Source organism: Podarcis erhardii (genome assembly GCF_964252035.2).
Source record: "Podarcis erhardii genome assembly, chromosome: 13".
NCBI lineage: Eukaryota > Metazoa > Chordata > Lepidosauria > Squamata > Lacertidae > Podarcis > Podarcis erhardii.
This window is the reverse complement of record NC_138502.1, coordinates 24,152,415-24,173,266: the sequence shown is the minus strand read 5'-3', so window position 1 is coordinate 24,173,266 and position 20,852 is coordinate 24,152,415. Positions and strand designations below refer to the sequence as shown.

The 20,852-nt window shown below is 39.5% G+C and overlaps 2 protein-coding genes across 2 annotated transcripts; both read right to left on the bottom strand.

Moving 5' to 3' along the window:
• Nucleotides 1-8,864: 8,864 nt before the first annotated feature.
• On the bottom strand, nt 8,865-15,259 carry LOC309327020 (olfactory receptor 10A7-like; the record flags this gene model as incomplete). The annotated part of the gene is made up of 4 exons (XM_081836052.1): nt 8,865-9,173; nt 10,382-10,717; nt 13,951-14,871; nt 15,242-15,259. The coding sequence occupies 4 exons, from the start codon at nt 15,257-15,259 to the stop codon at nt 8,865-8,867; spliced, it is 1,584 nt and encodes a 527-aa protein (XP_081692178.1).
• Nucleotides 15,260-19,221: 3,962 nt separating this feature from the next.
• LOC309327019 (olfactory receptor 11L1-like) lies at nt 19,222-20,142 on the bottom strand (the record flags this gene model as incomplete). The annotated part of the gene is made up of 1 exon (XM_081836051.1): nt 19,222-20,142. One exon carries the CDS (start codon nt 20,140-20,142, stop codon nt 19,222-19,224), a length of 921 nt encoding a protein of 306 aa, XP_081692177.1.
• Between the last annotated feature and the right edge of the window lie 710 nt (nt 20,143-20,852).

The window sequence follows — 20,852 nt, the reverse complement described above, 5'->3', positions numbered from 1 at the left end:
TTTTTATGTGCATGTGCACAAGTGTGTGAATGTGGAGATCATTCTTTTAATAAGCAAGTTCCTCGGTTCAGCAGATGAAAGGAACAGATTATTTATTGTTTTCTGATGAAGTTTGGTTTTTTTCTATAAAACATAAATCTCTTTGGTTTTCTGCTATTCTTTGGATATTATGAACAGACTAAATGTAGCCCTATACAGTGGTACCTCGGATTACAGATGCTTCAGGTTATGCATTTTCAGGTTGCTCACTGCGCTGAACCCAGAACGGGTACCAGAACGGGTTACTTCTGGGTTTCGGCGCTCACGCATGCACAGAAGTACTAAATCGTGTTTGCAAATGCGCAGAAGTGCTGAATCGCGACCCGCGAGTGCGCAGATGGTTCCACTGCACATGTCTCCTGAGAAGTCCCAAAGAGTCCAGAAAAATATGTATAGTGAAGTATAATACCAAAAAGCTTCTAGAAGAGGAAACATAATTTTCTCTAATTATTTTATAGGTGAGACACAGATGACATCAGTGTAGATTTTAAACAAATATTACCGGTACTTTGAAACTTACTCGCTTGCAAAAAAAAGGGGGGGGGAAATGAAGTTGTACAGATTACCTTTTATGAAATAAGCAAATATTTACTCAGAGAAGGCCCACTGAAATGAAGGGACTTATTCATGTTCATTCATTTCAGCAGGTCTATTCTGAGTAAAACTTAGTTTAATGAAACCCATTGTTCATGACTTCCGTTTGTTGTTCCTTATTTGTCTCTGTCAGAAGCAATTCAAAAAATCTAGTTGCCTATGGAAATTGACAGTACTGCACTCAGATAGCACTAACACATGTGCAATAAGAGTAAGTAAAGCTTATTGGATCTTAAGTGCCACTTAAGTACCATTTTAAGTGCTACATGTAACCACATTTCTCTTCTATTTATGTTTTTCTCATATTACATGAGTATGGTCTTTCAGGTCAAATGCAAAGACAAATGAGCACTTTTGTATCATTATTTAAATATCTTCTATTTCAATTTGGTAAGCATTTGCCCAATCATCTAAAATTGGCAAGTTCATTCAAGTTTAGCAACATATTTAAAAGGTAATGGTGATTTCGTTATTATAATGAGATGGCATGTTTTGCTTTTAGGCCAAATTATCACGAATATCTTATCTGAAGATGCTGCATCATATCCCTCCTTTGTGCTACATTAAGGCTTTTAATTTACATCCTCACAGCCTACACTACAGTCCAACCAGCAGAGTCTACAACCTCTTAGAGTGAAACCAGCTGTCTCCATTTTTATTTGTTACCCTGTTTTGAGATTCAAGTAGAATCCAGTTGTTGGGCACCATCAAGCTGCCAGCTTTGCTCCTTGTAGATGGGCGGCTAATCAAATGTGAATAAAGAACTTCGAATAAAATCACCTTATTTTTTCCCCTTCTGAATTTAGTCACAATGATCCAGATCACATTTGCAACAACAGTACCCCAACAACCATAATTACACTTCTTTCTTTCTAGAAACGAAAAATTAATGATTTTACAGGACGAAAAATGAGCTGCCCTCAACAGGCAACATTATATCCTTATGAAACTGTCATGCAGGGAGGTTTGTGGACTGCTCTACTATGATGTCAACCACAAATCTGTTTACATTCAACATGCTAGGAAATTAATTAAGGTAAATGTATGAAGAGAGGGAATTATTAAGGTCTAGTTGCAGATATCCAGAAATCCCAAAGTGGAAGACCCAGAATTCCCAAAGCTAGCATCAGTATTTTTGTTTAAATAATATATGCATAGTAAATAAATTTACATCAGGCATAAGAGAGTCTCCATTGATTATTTTAATAAGCAAGCAGGTTCTTATGGGATACATATGAGAACCAGTGTGGTGTAGTGGTTAAAGTATTGGACTAGGTCCTGGAAAACAGGGTTCAAATCCCAGCTCAGCAATGAAGTGGGTAACCTTGAGCCAGACGCTTTTTCTTGACCTAATCTAGCTCAGGGTTGGTTTGAGCATAAAATGGGAAGAGAGAGGTCTATGTTTGCGACCTTGAACTTCTTGGAGGAAATGTGAAATTTAAATGTAATAATAAAGAAAATAAAAATATGAGTGAAGGTGGTCTTTCGCATATGCCTATCCTAAATATATGTCACAGCCAGTTCTTTTGTCCTTCAAGCCATTAAGAAGCAAGTTGAATTCTGTCTTCTTCTTTTTCTCATAATATTTTATTAAAACTTTTTCATAATACAGTAAGATAAAAGAAACTAATCTAAATAAAACAGAGAAAGGAAGAGAGAGAGAAAACACAGAGACCTCTCTCAAAGGCAGCACTTAACCCTTGTCATGCACAGAAGGTGGTGAACCCTCCCAGCTCTCATCTGGGAACTCTTCATCTCCTCCCAGTCTCTCACTCTGGGATATCTTCTCTTCCCCACCTCTCACTCAGGGTCCTTCCACCAACCATCCACTGCTTTCATGTGTGTGCCATCATTGGGCACTATGTTTGGGGGTATTACCATCTGGATTTGGCATTACTAACATGGCCACCTTCCCAAAGAATTCAGTCTGAATTTGAAATTGGTCTGAACAGTCACACCTCTTTGAAGTCTCTCAGCCCCACTCACCTCACAGAGTGTTTGTTGTGGGGGAGGAAGGGAAAGGAGAATGTTAGCCGCTTTGAGACTCCTTAAAGGGAGTGAAAGGCAGGATATCAAATCCAAACTAATGAGGTGGAGATACTGTGGTGCAGAAGCTTTAGCCAGCTGGAGCATGACTGCAACTTCTAGGGTTCACATAGTGGAGTGTATTTTGAAACATATCTCACTAGGATTAACCATTTCAGTTAATTATATGTGCTAAACTAAGACCAATTTTCTACACAAAATGGTACCCAAATTGTAAGATAGCTTCTACTACTCTGCTGCCTCTTTTTGCTTGTAGTCAAAAATGTCATTCTTTCAGGGATGTTAGGCAGACTGAGGCCGCTGCATCAAGTGGCAGATACTGAGAGACAGGAAGTGGTGTTCAAGGACAGAGTTGTGTGTGCTACTGAGCCCAAATTATCCTGCTGCCTTGTGGTGTCTTAGAAGCTGCTAGCTTATCACCATTATTAAATATTCAACTGTCTATGCAGTTGACTTCTTTACGTGGAATGGTGTGTGTGCGTGCGCACACACATCTTGTTCTCTGCTGCAGGTAATGGAAAGAGTTCTTAGGTGGGACTGAAAAGACCACATTTCCTACAGCATCTTGGCAACAGTTTCCATCAGAGGAGAGAACACCAGAGACTTTAGTTTAGTTTATGACCTCTTTATTTACACTCTTTATTGACACTTGTTGAGAAGGTTCTAGAATGCAGAAGCAAATATTTAGGAACACAAGTTGTAGCATGGCTGGGGAAACCCAGCCAGATGGGTGGGGTATAAATAATAAATTATTATTATCATCATCATCATCACCATCACCATCATCATCATCATCATCATCATCATCATCATCATTATATTGACCAGGAACTACCTATACCATCTCTCAGGCACTGCGTGCTTGTGTCAGTTGATTCTCACTTCATAACAATTTGTATTAAAGTTGTTTTTGTTATGCATCCTCTCTATGGCCTTACCTTCATGATAGTTTTCCTCAGAAATATTAGTCCGGCTTTTCTTTTTGGCAAGAAATGGTAGGTGAATGGGATACATTTCTGAAAATGACAAAGACACCTTTGTCATTAGATTAAGTGGTTTTGCATATTGTTTTCGTTTGCTCAAAAATAAGAATCATTTGGGTGGTTGGGGGCTGCAATCTACTGCACTACTTGATCTGAATGACTATGCCCAAGGGCGGGGAGAGACATAATGATGTCTTTTTTCCCCTTTGGGCATTCTAGGAAAGGTGGAAGGCTATAGAGAGCTTCACCAACCATGAGGCCTTTTAAACTATAAAGAGGCTTCCCACCCACATTTCCCAGAAAAGAATACCCATGAGAATTCTGGAACTGGAAACATGGTGGGGAGGGTGTACAAGCCTCATACCAACTAAGAGTCACTACATGTGCAAAAAGAACATGAAGATTATCCCACCCTTGGACACTTTGTTTAAACTAAGGTAAGGCATCCACCACATTATTTTCGTCAAAAATGTCTCCCCTCTCTCAAAATCCTCTTACACATTTGCAAAGAGAAAATTTCCCCATGGAAGGGGATGATTTTTTTGGACATGTTTTCTAAGAGTCCTTCTTTCCTTGGTAGGAATTTAAAAGCAAAAGAGTCTTTTTATTCTTATAAATCATTTGTTCCAGCATTTGATTTCTTTAGTAACTTCCTTTTGGTGTTCTGGTCAGGCCTCATGACAATAATGTAGACTTTGGGGAAGAAGATGCACCCCAGCAAGCCTGCACTGGAAGCTAAAATGGAGAAGACCTCTACAGCCACCATAAACTTCCCTTTAGTGCTGAAATATGTGGGAATAAATGAGATCCAAATGCTGCAAAAAATCAGCATGCTGAAGGTGATGAACTTGGCTTCGTTGAAAATGTCTGGCAGCTTCCTGGCTAGAAAAGCTACAGAGAAGCTTACAATAGCAAGAAACGCCATGTAACCAAGGACTGTGTAGAACATAGGGGCAGCTCCTTCATTACACTGGATTACTATGTGATTAGCCTCAGATTCAAAGTCAAAATCAGGGAATGGAGGAGAGGATTTAAGCCAGGCAATACAAATGATAACCTGAGTAAGGGTACAGAAAAGAGTGATGGAGTTTGTCAATTTTGTTCCATTCCATTTCCTAATCTTATTTCCAGGCTTGGTGGCCATGAAAGCCAGAACCACAGTGACAGTCTTTGCCAGGACACAAGAAATAGAGGCAGAAAATATAATCCCAAAAGTAGTTTGTCGGAGAAGGCAAGTCACTTTTCCAGGCTGACCAATAAATAGGAAGGAACAAAGAAAGCAGAGCATCAGGGTAACGAGAAGGGTGTAGGTAAGATTCTGATTGTTGGCTTTTACAATGGGAGTATCCTGGTTCTTAATAAAAACCCCTAGCACCAAAATTGTGATAAGAAAAAGGGAACCAGCTGTCCCAGCCAAACCAATCCCCAAAGGCTCATGAAATGACAAAAATGTGACTGACTTTGGAAAGCAGTTTATTTTTTCTGGATTTGGGTACTGATCTTCTGGGCATTTCTCACAACGATCTGCATCTGAATGAAAGGAAGAAACATTAAAATGGGGGGGGGGGTGCTTTGCAGCTAGGACGTCCAAGTGATGCAAAGACAATTCATTTTAGTCTCACCAACTGACATGGCATGCAGTGTGAGCTCCTGATAAAGGTAAAGGTAAATATTCTCTAAAGGTGCATGTGTCTCCCTCCTGTAGTTACAACAAAATAAAAAAAATTCCTTCCAGTAGCACCTTAAAGACCAACTAAGTTAGTTCTAGGTATGAGCTTTCGTGTGCATGCACACTTCTTCAGATACACACTATTCCTGTAGTTACAAACTGTTACAAACTGAGCTCCATCTCCCTTAGGTTGGAAAGTACACTCAACTGTTCAGATGAGGGGGATCTGCTTATCTTAGTAGCAGCAGTGGCATTGGTGCCAGCATCCTCTTTAAAAAATGTCATGATGTGTGAGTTTGGCAGCTTGGGTTTTCTTCTGAGCTCTCCTGTACCCATAAGTCCCCTCTGGGGTTTAGTGGCCAGAGCTCTTGTTCCAACCACCCCCATGTTTCTGCAGTAGAAGTATGCTGGGTCATGAAATGGCCTTTGGATGGCCCTCCCTGCATTAGAGAATGAACCACAGGCCAACTAAATGCTGTAGGACTTAAATTTAAGATAAACCAGTATATTGATTCCACTGAGATTAATACAGTGAAATATATGCACTTGTTTGTTTAATCAGGCAGTAGAAAAATCATAGGTGTCCTCTCCACTAGACATTGAAGGTAGTATTAAAAATTTTCTCATGCATTTTGTACCACACTCATTTCACTGTCACATCAAGTAAACAGTTTTGTTGGGTTTTTCCATTGCATCAAAAACAGAAACAGTGAGTCAAAATAAATGATTTTATGCCTGACATGAAACTATGTCTCTAACTCACTTTCAACTATCTTAAGGCCTATACTCACTAACTAGATCACCCTTCCCCAATCTCATGCCCTCCCAATGTTTTGGATCATCCTGGCTGGGAGTGATGGGTGCTATAGTTTAGAACATTTGGAGGGCAAGAGGTTGGGGAAAGCTGGGCTAGATAAAATTCTGAGACCACTTCTTCTAATCAAATAGGTTATGATGATGCCTTCTGATAAAATGAATGAATTGTAAAAAAACAAAAACACCCTTCTTTACATGTATTTGCATACAGAGAACAAAGAAAGAACAAAGAACAAAGTCCCTCCTGATTTTTCAGAGCTATATATATGAAGGTTCCTCTTCATCCTGGAGAAGAGTGACTAGTGGGGTGCCACAGGGTTCTGTCTTGGGCCCGGTCTTATTCAACATCTTTATCAATGACTTGGATGATGGACTCAAGGGCATCCTGATCAAATTTTCAGATGACACCAAACTGGGAGGGGTGGCTAACACCCCAGAGGACAGGATCACACTTCAAAATGACCTTGACAGATTAGAGAACTGGGCCAAAACAAACAAGATGAATTTTAACAGGGAGAAATGTAAAGTATTGCACTTGGGCAAAAAAAAAAATGAGAGTGACAAATACAAGATGGGTGACACCTGGCTTGAGAGCAGTACATGTGAAAAGGATCTAGGAGTCTTGGTTGACCACAAACTTGACATGAGCCAACAGTGTGACGCGGCAGCTAAAAAAGCCAATGCAATTCTGGGCTGCATCAATAGGAGTATAGCATCTAGATCAAGGGAAGTAATAGTGCCACTGTATTCTGCTCTGGTCAGACCTCACCTGGAGTACTGTGTCCAGTTCTGGGCACCACAGTTCAAGAAGGACACTGACAAACTGGAACGTGTCCAGAGGAGGGCAACCAAAATGGTCAAAGGCCTGGAAATGATGCCTTATGAGGAACGGCTAAGGGAGCTGGGCATGTTTAGCATGGAGAAGAGGAGGTTAAGGGGTGATATGATAGCCATGTTCAAATATATAAAAGGATGTCACATAGAGGAGGGAGAAAGGTTGTTTTCTGCTGCTCCAGAGAAGCGAACACGGAGCAATGGTTCCAAACTACAAGAAAGAAGATTCCACCTAAACATTAGGAAGAACTTCCTGACAGTAAGAGCTGCTCGACAGTGGAATTTGCTGCCAAGGAGTGTGGTGGAGTCTCCTTCTTTGGAGGTCTTTAAGCAGAGGCTTGACAACCATATGTCAGGAGTGCTCTGATGGTGTTTCCTGCTTGGCAGGGGGTTGGACTCGATGGCCCTTGTGGTCTCTTCCAACTCTATGATTCTATGATTTTATATGTGTGGGTCTGAAATTCACAGGACATTGACTATATTCCAGGTTTTTGCAAGACATGATCTCTCTATAGCTCTTACTTGTGTAGTTAGAAAATGTTCCTTCTGGGCATGGAGAACAAGCAAAGCAACAGACAGGATTCCCTTCAATGGCTATCTTATGCTGACCTTCAAGGCAGCTCTTGGTACAGATAGATTGTGGAACCTAAAACAACATGAAAATGAAGTTCACCACAGCCAATCACAAACAACCACACCTTAGGTCAACCCCAACCTCTCTCACAACCAAAGGAACACAAGCGAATAGTAAAGAGAACCCACAGAAGCAACACTGACACAAAACCCCACACATATGTTAAGTAGAATAGAAACATTGCCACCTGACCCCACCCCCACTCACCATGCCCCCATATTGAAATACATATTTTGAGCGAATATATTTTATAGAAATGCAAAAGTATGATGGAGCAGAAATAGACAAAACAAAAAATTCCTTCCAGTAGCACCTTAAAGACCAACTAAGTTAGTTCTAGGTATGAGCTTTCGTGTGCATGCACACTTCTTCAGATACACTTCAGATACACTTCTTCAGATACACTTCAGATACACTTCTTCAGATACACTGTGTGTATCTGAAGAAGTGTGCATGCACACGAAAGCTCATACCTAGAACTAACTTAGTTGGTCTTTAAGGTGCTACTGGAAGGAATTTTTTGTTTTGACTATGACAGACCAACACGGCTACCTATCTGTAACAGAAATAGACAGATTTTCTGATTCTCATCCACAATTGCATTCAATTTAAAAGATGTAAAGATATATGAAATTACTACTTAGTGTGGTAGGGGGAAAAATTGCTAGTGAATAGTAGTATATTATATTAATTATCAGTGATTAAAATAAATAAAAAAAAAAACCACAACAACCCCACTGCAATTCTTACTTTCTTGAAATTCTTTTGCCAAACAATTCTTGTTGAATTTATAAAGAAAAATGGTTCAATTGATGGATGGCGCATGTAGACTCTACCAACTTTCCTGTTAATTAAGGTATCGTTTGGTAGGGTAAACCAATTGAGAATGTCATATCCAGATGTTGATTCCCCCCTCTCATCAAAAAAGACATCATCTGTTGAAGTAATATGATATCTGACTTCCTTCAGAAAAGGATGCAGCTGCATAGCATGATCAATTAAAAGAAGGAAATGCACAATGGTCAATATTTTTTGCTCAAATGCAAGCAACATTTTTTAATATACTGCAATAGCATTTTTTGCATTCATATCCCAAATAATAAAAACATTAGACCTGTACAGACACCCTCTGTATACATGCTTGGAGTAATAAAGTTATGAACTATGCTGCAGAAGCCTGACTCTGGGCACTTTCATTTTAGACATGAATTCTTCTTGTGCTCAGAGCAGGGCTTTCAGTGTGATGGATTCACAGCTGTTGAACCAAGTATCTTTCGCACGTCTCAGCCACTTTTGAGATCCTACGAGATTTGGGAGAGAATGCTTCCTGCATTCCAACATCTAACTCACTACTGGAGCTCTCACACAGCCGCCTGTCACTTTGGCCCTCTTCTTTTGTCTCCCTTTGTTCAGAGCTCAGATTACAGCTGCTCTCCCCCTCCTCTCTGTCTTCTGCTGTTAACTGTTCTCTCTCTAGGCCTGGTTCTTCTTCTCCTGTCAACATCTGAGCTTCACTGACACAACCCAATGCCTTTTCTGCCAAAAGTTGTGACTGTTGCTATGAGGTAGGAAAAAACTCCAGACAGGCCTAATTTGTCTGCAGGCAAATTCCTCCCTGGCCCTTAATACAGCAACTGATTAATTCCACAGCAAGGCTGTGCTGGAGCACTCTCTACTAGCCTTTGGGCAGGGCCAAAAGATACAGAGTGAGTGTGTTGACTGTGCTGGCCATTCAAAAGCACAGCAAGAATTTATGCAACGGCGATCAATCTGAGTGGAGACTAGCTCCCTAAGGTTCATCTCCCAAACCACACTCACTATTGGCCAATCTGAAGTTTGGAGAGATGTCCCAGAAGTCCCTGCTACTGGTAAACGCTGTTATTGCTGCTGGTGGTCATGCAGGTGAGAACCCCTGATTTTCCCATGGCCACGCAGAGCCACGATTGCCACCACTGGAAAAACAGATTGAAGAACAATAGTAATTTCACAGACAAGAACACACTAAAGCAAGTAGTAGAAAGTGGTAGCAATAACTGCAACTGAATTGTTTCATTGGTGGGAACAGGTGGGTTTTTGGAAAACTGAAAATTTGGTTGCCCCTTCTTTAAGCTGGAGACCATCATTGCTGTCATTCATCTTTCAATTTCTCAGGAAATGTAAACCTTGAATAATAATATTCCTTTGTTAACATAGATCCATCCTGAGATATACTTTTCTTTAGTGGAAACAGAAGCTAGCAGCAATTGTTCATAACCTTAAATAAGTAGAAACAAATAGTCTAACTACCTTCCATGGTTTAATTTTATGCATCTTTGGTCTTGATCTGTTCTCCAGCTTTGTTGAGATGTATCTGGATGAATACATTTCATGTAAAGATTTTGCGATAGCATAAACAGCTTTGTATATATTGTAGCTCAAGTCCAATGTTTGCAAATCAAATTTGTACTTAGGCAAATCCTTAATCCTTTCATTTCCAGTACATAGTTGCCAAAACATGCTGCCTGAATCTAGTGATGGAATGAAACAGCTGAATGCAGCCCCCCAAAAATGTGGCAGAAAGACATCATCTGGGTATTTGCTGAGGGTTATGTTCAGAAGAAAATGGCGAAATCCCACAATTTCATGTTTATGGAGAGCAAATGACAAGGTGCCACTGAAGGAAGAAAATCCCATATGCAAATAAGAGACACTAGATAGGAAGTCCCATTGGGATGTGATGATTAAAACCTTCCCTGAAACTGCAGAACTTTCAATAGTTATCTTTACCCAGATGAGGAAATCTGTATCTCCATACACCACAATGATACTGGAGGATGACTTAATTATTTTATTTTTTATATGCATAGTATTATCAAGCATTTGGGGAAGCATTTCTGTAAATTCAATGCACACACCCTTTTGGACAAATTCCTTCTTCAAGTTCAGGACAAAGGTTTCACCTTGATCATTATAAGATGCTATGAGGCCAACCCAGGTCCAACCAAAGTGCAAAACTAATTTGGTTATTCCTAAGGTCTGAAGACCTTCATTTGGGACAGTCCGGTAGAAAAATGGGGAAAGGGTTTTACTTCTCAATACTTCATCAGATGATCCATAGCTGATCTAAAATGAGAGTCACAAACAAAGTATCACACATTTCCATATTAGTTTACATCCCAACATCCTTCCTATTGGTGGTGAAAGCATGCTCACATATAAACTGTTTAATATTGCTAGAGATAAATAATATGCCTAAAGAAGATCTGGATGTCTGAGTGTTCTATCATGAAAATCACTCCCAATATACACACCTGTGGTATCTTGTATAAACCTAAGATAGTTGACATCTGAATGGATGACATGGAATTTAGCCCTCCAATAACAGCTATTAATTTGTTCTGTTTCCTGCAGGTGTAGTTGGGAACTGTTCTGCCTCTTCCTGAAAGGATACTTAATGAACATTCATATGTTTTCCTTGCATTGAAATAGTTTTCATGGGTGTGAAATCCCAGAGTCATGTTGGGTAGCAGATTGGGGTTCTTGTTTATCTCCTCTACTGCATAGACCAAGGCAAGAACATGTTGATAATTGCGAGTCAAGGGACTGCAATGAGAATTAATTCTGTAAATGCACAGAAGATGCAGTGTTCCATTACCACCACACATGCACACACACTGCAAAATTTAATTTCAAGATTAATTGCAAGAAAACACTTATAAAAAATGCAGTAATCATAACAAAATGCATAGAACTGGATCATAAGTAAACCCTATTGAAATCACAACTGTTGGCAGCTGTTGAGTAAACATTCCCAGGCAAACCAAGGTTTACTTCTGCGTAATGTGTGGAATGGACAGAAATACCAGCTTGGTTTGGCGTGATCACTGAGCAGTTTGGGTAAAATATATGTAATTGCTGAAAAGTTTTAAAAAACATCTTCCCAGTTTAGCCCTTATTTAAATATTTTTGTATATGTATTTAAGTATGTGTGAAGAATATGAAGAACCATGTCTGTATACCCACCAAAAAACAACAACAAAAACCCTTACAGGGATTCATCTTTATTGAACTTTGTTTATTTTATAAGAAGCATTTTACAACATATTTGAAACAGCTTTAACACATTTAAAGGAAGAAGAGTGACTTACTATGGATCTAATGAGTAAGCAAGAGGAGGCTGAATAGCAAATCCCTCTAGCTTTTCCCATGTAAGGAACTGAGATACGAGTGCACCAATAATGAAGTCTCCATCTTTATGGTATCCCTCTGGGTAGCGGTGTTCAAGTATACACTTAAAGTGGGTTTCCTTCCCTACCACATTTGGAAACAGCAGTGAAAGGAATACCAGAGAGAGCATCATGAACATTTCAGAACAAGGTCTGCCAAGGCATGTTTCCTTCACATGTATCCCAGAGCTATGATAAGAAAGTGAGGCCTTTAGAAAAAGGATTGACTGAATAAGAGAGAGGAAGAACAAGGATTTTTGATACATGCCTAGACTGAGGAAGTAAGTAATAGAAGAAAACCTCCAAATGAAGATACATTCCAATCTATCTCTCTATCTGCCTTCTGAATTGGACATAAATGGGAAAGGTGTTTAAGATGAATTTGGTGTTTCCTGCAAAATATTCAAGGAATTTTGAAGAGTGTGGAGGGTTAAAACGAGTGGATATTTTTTCAGAGGTGCCTCATACCTCTGTGCTGCCACCAGCTTCACCAAAAATAAAATTTCAAGACCAACTCAGAGGTCCAGATGGAACATGCAAAGAATTTTGTCAAGAAGTGATTTGAGAAGGCTAGAAAAACATATTCCACACATGAACTATATAATCTCAATATAAACCATCTTGCTTATAAAAGAATACAATATCACTTAGGAGCTACGTATCTGAGGTAGAAATGTCAGGTCAGGCCAAAGGGTGGTCTTATTTATAGCTTCACTTAAGTACTCCTAGCCACTTTCACTGCAACATTTTTCTTAATACATCCCTTCATTGCTATAATTCTGATGATCCTCAGCTGAATATGGGGCATGAGGGAATTTATCCAGGTGCTTCAGTAATTGCAAGGTAGATAGAAAACTAATTTCACCCAGAAGAACTAGGTTAACATTGGTAAATTATTTTGTTTTAAGCTTGATACAGGCCAAACCAAACTAAAACAACTGACAGATTGCCTCTACCCAGATACACCCAACTGTTGTTTGCATTCTCCAGTCCTTGTTCCATGTGCCAACATCATCTGAAGTTATGATATCATTATAATTCATTTCCACATTTACTCTGTGGATGTGGAATCTCCCCAAAGAGATACAAAAATCTGCTCTATTTTTGTATCACTTCAGGAAGGAAGCAAAACATATCTGTTTTCAGACACCTCAGTCTGCAAGATGTACATTCCAGCCCTGTATTTTTTTTAAGTTGCTAATTTTCCCCTGTTCAATGCAACCAATAGTCTAAATTAATACACAAAATGAAGACATAATACTCAACAAAACAGTAAATCCAAGATAAATATATACCACAACTACAAAAGGTAACCCACACATGCACACCCCACCAAAAAATCAGTCTTAATTCCTACCAAAGGTGAACTTGTAAAAATAAAAATACAAATTGTGATTACAACAAGATACATGTTCTAAATCAATATTAAATGATTGAGTGACTACTGTACTACTGTTATCATTGTTGTCATCAACAACAACATTGTTAGAATATGATTACATAGCAATTACAAATGTACTTCATATATATAAAAAGCTCCGTGTCTTGTAGGAATATTGCAAAAATTAGAGACCTTGAGTTCCCAGGACAGGAGAGGATTTGGGGTCAACGGAAGAGAGGGAGAGGAAAAGACAACAATGAAAGGTAAAACAGGAGGATAAAAGGTAATGAAGAAAAGATTAGAAAAATCCCACATACAATTCTGATCTAACAGTAACCAAGTGAAAGCATCAAAGTTTAGTTGTGTGTGCGAGATGCATGATTCCTGGGAAAGAAAATGTAGTTTCTTATAAACTTGTAACTCTCCTGACTGAAAATATAGTGCAAGGCCTACCCAGGTATTTCTGTGGTTCTCTAGCCAGATTCAGCCTATGGAAGGAGGCTAGAAATTTGCTAAATTTGGGATGGAACTAGTTCAGATTCTGGCATTCCACTTTCAGTGTGTTTGTGTGTGTGTGCTGTTCTAATGTGCACAAAAAGGAGCACATTTATTTATAAAAATGAAAGCATATATGTTTAGCGATGCTATCAAATTTGAAGTCACTTTTGAGAAAGCAACACCTTTAGCAAATCTTAAGTCTATCTTTTCTTCTCATTTTGCACTACTAGGAATGAGATATGTCTCCTCACTGCTTCCTTTACTTCTTTATTTCTTAAACTATATATGATGGGATTGATCATGGGAGTCAGGATGGTATAACAGATAGAGAAGACTTTGTGAAGGGCATTCAGTCTGTCAGTGTTCGGAATCACATAGACAGCCATCAGTGTGCCATAGAAAATTGTAACTACCAAGAGATGAGAGGAACAGGTAGAAAATGCTTTTTGTTTTCCGGTTGCAGAAGGGATTTTCATTATGGCTATAATTATGAAAGTATATGATGTGAAGGTCAATATAGATGGGGGAAAGGTGAATACAGAGCATAAAACATATATATACCACTTTAACGTGCTAGTGTCACCACAAAATAGTTCTATGATGGGGAAGGTGTCACAAAAGAAATGGTCGATTTTATTGTCACCACAGAAAACTAACTTGGACATGATAATCGTTGTCATAGTAATTGACAGAAAACCACTAAACCAAGAGCTGACTATGAGTTGGAAACACAATTTGCCATTCATCATGGTGACATAATGGAGAGGTTTACATATAGCTAAGTACCGGTCATAGGACATTGCTGATAATAAGTAGCATTCCACACCTCCAAAAAAACCAAAGAAGTAATGTTGCACAAAACATGCATTGACTGAAATCACTTTCCTTCCTGTAAGGAAACTGGATAACATTCTTGGCAAGATGTTTGAGCTGCAGAAGGTCTCCAAGCATGAGAGGTTCCCAAGGAAGAAGTACATTGGGGTGTGAAGGTGTCGGTCAGTGGCAACTAGTAAAATGATGAGGATGTTCCCAGCCATCGTCACAATGTAGATAAAAAGGAACAAAAGGAAAAGAAGAATCAGCAGTAGCTGGTGGTGATCTCCAAAGCCCAGAAGAATAAATTCAGTTACATGTGTATGATTTAGCTGTTCTTTATTTTCATATAACTGCACCTGTAAAAAAGAAACAAGTTCATGGCAAAATTGAATGGTTTTTATATCTTGGATCTTAACACTTCAAAAGGAGCACATTTCTTTTGTTCTTCATATGATAATTGTTCAGCTGCATCAACTTTTAACCTGGCTAGTTTTGCAAGAGTTTATAGTTCCAACAATGATAATTTCATTTCTCAAATGGAATATGGGTTTCCTGTTTCCACCTAATGGAACTACAATATCTGCATTAGAAATCCAACCTGCCAAATTTCCATTTCTCCATCTAACTCACACCTCCACCAGCCTTGCACCTTGTAATTCTAAGCATTGTTAAGTACTATATTGCATGCATTTTATATATTTCAAAAGAGAGTAAAAGGCCACATACCTTTAATTGGGTAGTCATGACTGATTCACATAGGTTAATTTTGTCCAACGTTTCAGCAACCAACACATAATTTCATTAGAAGTTCTTCATCTATAGAATTTGTTTTGTCATGTTGGATAGTCTTACCCATACTATCTAATATCTCCTTTGTGATTCTTCTGCTGTTCTTTCATTTAATAGATGGCAGTACTTAGTCTGAAGAAAAAAATGTGGGTGACACTGAAAGTCCAAATATCAAGAAACGAGTTAATTGAAACCTCCTAAATGTGGCCAGGTTCCTTTCCACCTTCATGTCTCTTTCTCTAAACAGACAAAGGGAGGCAATCCTACTTAATCTGGATCACAAGGTCCAAATATATATTTCTAGGCAGATGCTAACAGAACCATGTCCATTATTATTATTATATTACTGGAGAAAATACAGAAAGGAACCTATCACATCTGAAAGAATCTTTTGAATGTGAGTTGCCTTTTATACATTAAGATTAGCTTCTCCTTGGTATAGTGATTATTACAAGATGCCCCTCCTTATTACTAGTGCATTCTGCACTCAAGGGGAATTTACAGGACAGGGAGCAATCAGCAATATAAAAATTTATTTTCTTTAATGATGTCTGCTGAGCATCTTAATTCAGGAGTGGGCAATCTTCGATTCTGGCACAAGGCAGTGGTAGATAGAGTCAGAAGCAAAAAGAGGGTGGAGAGATGGATTTTATGTTTATACAGTAGCCTAGTGGATACATACACTCTCACACCCATCTCCACCATCCATCTGAACACGCAAGCATCATTAGAGTGCAAGGACACATTCCAGCAAGGCAGGGAATATCCAAGGATACAGTGGTACCTCGGGCTAAGAACTTAATTCATTCTGGAGGTCTGTTCTTAACCTGAGGTACCACTTTAGCTAATGGGGCCTCCTGCTGCTGCAGCACTGCCGCTGCGCAATTTCTGTTCTCATCCTGAAGCAAAGTCCTTAACCCAAGGTACTATTTCTGGGTTAGTCTGTAACCTGAAGCGTCTGTAACCCGAGGTACCACTGTATTGCAAAAAATACACAAAGAGTGTGAGGAATGTGGCCTGGCTAAAGAGGAGTTGACTGTGGTGGGTACCAAATGCAAAACAGAGAGGCCTGGAAGGCAACATTTGGCTCCCAGACCTTAATTTCCCCCACTCCTTCCTTAAATTAAACCCCTTAACTGGCTTAATTTGGATATGCCATTCCCTGCCCCTGTGTGAAATATAAAACTGCTTGACCAAGAGGCCAGTGAACAAGGTTGGAATTTTGACTGAGACCAAACAGGCTTGTCTTAAGCCCATGGTCGGTTTAGAATAATTAGAAGAAATTAGAATAAAGTTCTAAACTCAAACATTAAAAGCAACTGGTCCCTGGCAGGGGCCTTCATATGGCTTAGCTCTCCAAGGTGCAGGGCAAGGGTACCTGGCTGCCCCCCCCATCTCTGCAGAGGCCTGGGGCTAAATATCCCAATGCCCAGTCATAAATTGCTCCTTGAATCAGCTAATCCCTGTGATTCATACACATGGATAGATGTAGTTCCTCAAATCAGAGGAATTCCCAGAACCCAATAGAGCCACATGGGCTAACCAGCATTTCTCAACCTGATACCTTCCAGATGATTTGAACTATAATTCCTATCACCCCTGACCAAGGGACATGTCGGCTGAAAAGAATTGTTGTCCAGAGCAACGGGCGGTTAGCAGGATGGAGAAGGCAAGGCTAACCATTTTTAAAAAAAAAAAAAAAAACCTGTCCTATGTTAGTTATATTTCCACTGCATGATGTGCTTAACGTTACAACAGCCATTTAGAATTATAGAATTGTAGAGTTGGAAGGGCCCTCAGTGCTCATCTAGTCCAACCCCCTGCAATGCAGGAATCTCAACTAAATTGTACTTGACAGATAGCCTTAAAAGCTTCCTTAAACATACAGCAAAAAGGCCTGGCTTGGTGCAGAGTAGAATGAAATAATTCCATAGGCCCTGCCACTCATAAGGGTCAAGATAGCATGCTGATGCACACAGAGTCCATTGGGCAGTGTGTCATGTTAAAAACTTAAGTTTATTGTTCATAAAATGTTATGTTTGTATTCATTGTATTTGAAATGCTGTGCAGAGGTTTTTGCATTAGGTAGGTGATGAAGCATGGAGGGGTGAAGGTTTCTTTCCAGTCTAATTTAATTGATGCCCCATCTCTTGGAACTGGAGATCACTTTATTTTCACAGCAGGAGAAGAAGTCAGTCAGCTCAGCGTTATGAACAAACAAGTTGCATGTATGGATATCTCTGGGAGCAGTGAGAGGCTAGACCTTGGACTGTATGAAGAACTTAAAGAAGACTGGGCCGCATTGCTAGTTGTTGAAGAACAATGTGTTAGTTTATTTTTGCAGTTTATTTTGTAGCATTTCTATTCTGCACAAGGTCCAGATCAGGGATTCTCCTTGCAACAACTCTTAGACTTTATACTTGAAATACACACAAGTGCCACTCATAGGCTTTTGTGGTGGATGGGAGAACACACATGGTTTGCTTGGGTGGAGAATAAATTGAAATCTTACTAAAAGAAAAAAAGTTTCCATAATTACTGCTTAATGAGGGCTCCCACACAGTACAACTCTGAAGTTCAGTACCATTTTTCATAAACTTATTAAAAATGCAACTTAACCTATAGATATTATAGTTTCTGGAGTACAAATACTGAATAAATCCTGCCATCGAATTCACCTTCATTTGCAGGTATCAAATTGGGGTGGCCATTTCAGTGCTTTTTCCAGGGCAGCAATTTTATCCCTAAAATCTTTTGGGGGGAAGGACTTATCAGAGCAACCCCGAGAAAGAAAAAGTGCAACCAACAAAGCTCTGCAGCTGATGCCAGGACCCCAAAATTAGTAGCAAATATGTTGACTTTAAAACACGAGGGGAGGGGGGAAACAAATTTATTGAAATTTTGAATGTGTTTGATAGTTTTTGGAATCTATCATTCCAAGATATTATGCAGCCCTTTACACTGTAAATATAATAGCAGACAAGGTCACTGAATAAGTATTCTTAATGTTGTTTAAACCATATTTTATTGTCTCCATATGAATATATGAGATTATTAATTTATATTGGTATTTCATGTTTACATTCCTATATATTAAATATGACTACAAATACTAGAGGAAAGAAGGAAGAGGGAAGGGGAGAGAGAGAAGAAAATAGGTATGTTGCTTCACACCCATTCCCTAAAAAAGGAAACCCTTTTACAATGTTGCACTTGTTGTTGTTGTTCAGTCGTTTAGTCGTGTCCAACTCTTCGTGACCCCATGGACCAGAGCACGCCAGGCACTCTTGTCTTCCGCTCCCTCCCGCAGTTTGGTCAGGCTCATGTTCATAGCTTCGAGAACACTGTCCAACCATCTCGTTCTCTGTCGTCCCCTTCTCCTTGTGCCCTCCATCTTTCCCAACATCAGGGTCTTTTCCAGGGAGTCTTCTCTTCTCATGAGGTGGCCAAAGTATTGGAGTCTCAGCTTCATGATCTGTCCTTCCAGTGAGCACTCAGGGCTGATTGCCTTAAGAATGGATACGTTTGATCTTCTTGCAGTCCATGGGACTCTCAAGAGTCTCCTCCAGCACCATAATTCAAAAGCATCAATTCTTCAGCGATCAGCCTTCTTGATGGTCCACCTCTCACTTCCATACATCACTAAATGTTGTACTTACTCTCCTATTATTTCATTTCAGGTGTTTGGACCCAAATGCCACCTTCCCCAAATCAGACAAACCCCTGAAACCAAACAAAAGGAGACCAGCTACGTATATCTGCTACAATTACCATTGCATAGTCAACCCCACCTTCCACCCTTACTGGCACAAAGTCAGTAGGATTTTGGATTTGGTGGTTCTTCTGCCCAAGATTCTACCTTCCCAACCCCATAGGATTGATTTCCCTATTGTGCTATAATAGGTAAACACTTATTTTTAATGGTTTTCATGAGAACTTTCCGTTTTCCTTCTTATTATTTTCCTATCTCTTTGCCTACACATTCTGCAGAATCCTCTTTTATGATCAATTACCCTAGTTCTGACCCATGCTACAACTGCAGACCTCTGAAGAGACTCCCTTACATCCTTGTTTCTTAGGCTGTATATGAGAGGGTTGATCAGAGGTGTTATGATTGTGTAAAAGACAGAGAAGGCTTTGTTCACATCTCCCATGGTGGCAGAGTCTGGTAAGGCATATGCAGCTGCTATTGTGCCATAGAAAATGGTTACCACAGTGAGGTGTGAGGAACAGGTAGAGAAGGCTTTTTGCCTCCCAGTAATGGATGGGATCTTCAGAATGGCAGTAATGATATAGACGTATGACATTAAGGTTAGTGTAAATGGAGGAAGGGTAAATATAGATACAAAAATTAAAATCAGTATTCTTAAAAGAACTGTGTTACTGCAAGACAACTTCATGACTGGGAAAGTGTCACAAAAGAAATGGTCAATCTCATTAGGACCACAGAAGACTAACCTTGACATCAATATGATTGTTGTAGTACTAGCGAGAAAGCCAGTCACCCAAGATCCAGCTGCCATTTGGAGGCATAACTTGCCATCCATTAGGGATGCATAATGGAGAGGTTTGCATATGGCTAAATAGCGATCATAGGACATAGCAGAAAGGAGATAACACTCCACAGCTGCCAGGTATGCAAAAATATAATGTTGCACAAAACAACCATTGACTGAAATAGTCCTGTCTCCAGTCAGGAAGCTAGCCAGCATTCTAGGCAATATAGCTGAAGTGTACAGGGACTCCAAGCAAGATAAGTTTCCCAAGAAGAAATACATGGGAGTGTGAAGGTGTCGATCAGTCACAACCAGCACAACTATGAGGACATTCCCAGCCATGGTCATGATGTAGATCAGGAAAAAAACCAGTAGCAGAATAATTTTCATGTTTTGAAGATGACTGAATCCCAACAGAATGAATTCCTTGATGGCTGTTTGATTTTTCAGTTCTGGGATTTCACCAGCTTGCATCTGTACCAAATAAATAATATTGTGGATCACTTTAATCACTACTTATGTTGCACACACTTCCACTGTAGAAGTCAGTCCAAAAAGTAAAATTTCTATTTAACACACTGGTTTTACTTACTGTCATGTTTTTCTTCCATGTGGAGAGCCTGTTGCTTTCAAATTCATAGATCCAGTCCAATAACACCCCCCAAAAAACTATATATCTGGAAATGACAGATATAAAACTACAACTGACTTGAAAGCAATTGTTTGTTGTAGAGAACAGCTCGCTCCCTATTTTTAAACATATTCCTTTGCATAGCTCTTGCTATGGATAAGATGCCTATTTTAAAACAATATTCAGCAACATCAACAGTCCCTTGGAATCACAAGGGGAAAATATGAAATCCCCAGAGGAAATTTGCTGTGTATGGAAGAATCTGCATCTTCTAATGAATGTAACAAAGAGAACAGTGGATCAGAGGGACCCATTGTGGGATGGCAAGTGAGTAGAGTCCCTCACTCTTCAGGTAAAGACAGCTTAGAGTAGAGAGAATTAGGAGCAAAGTGAGTTAGAAATTTCAAATTTAGGATTGGAG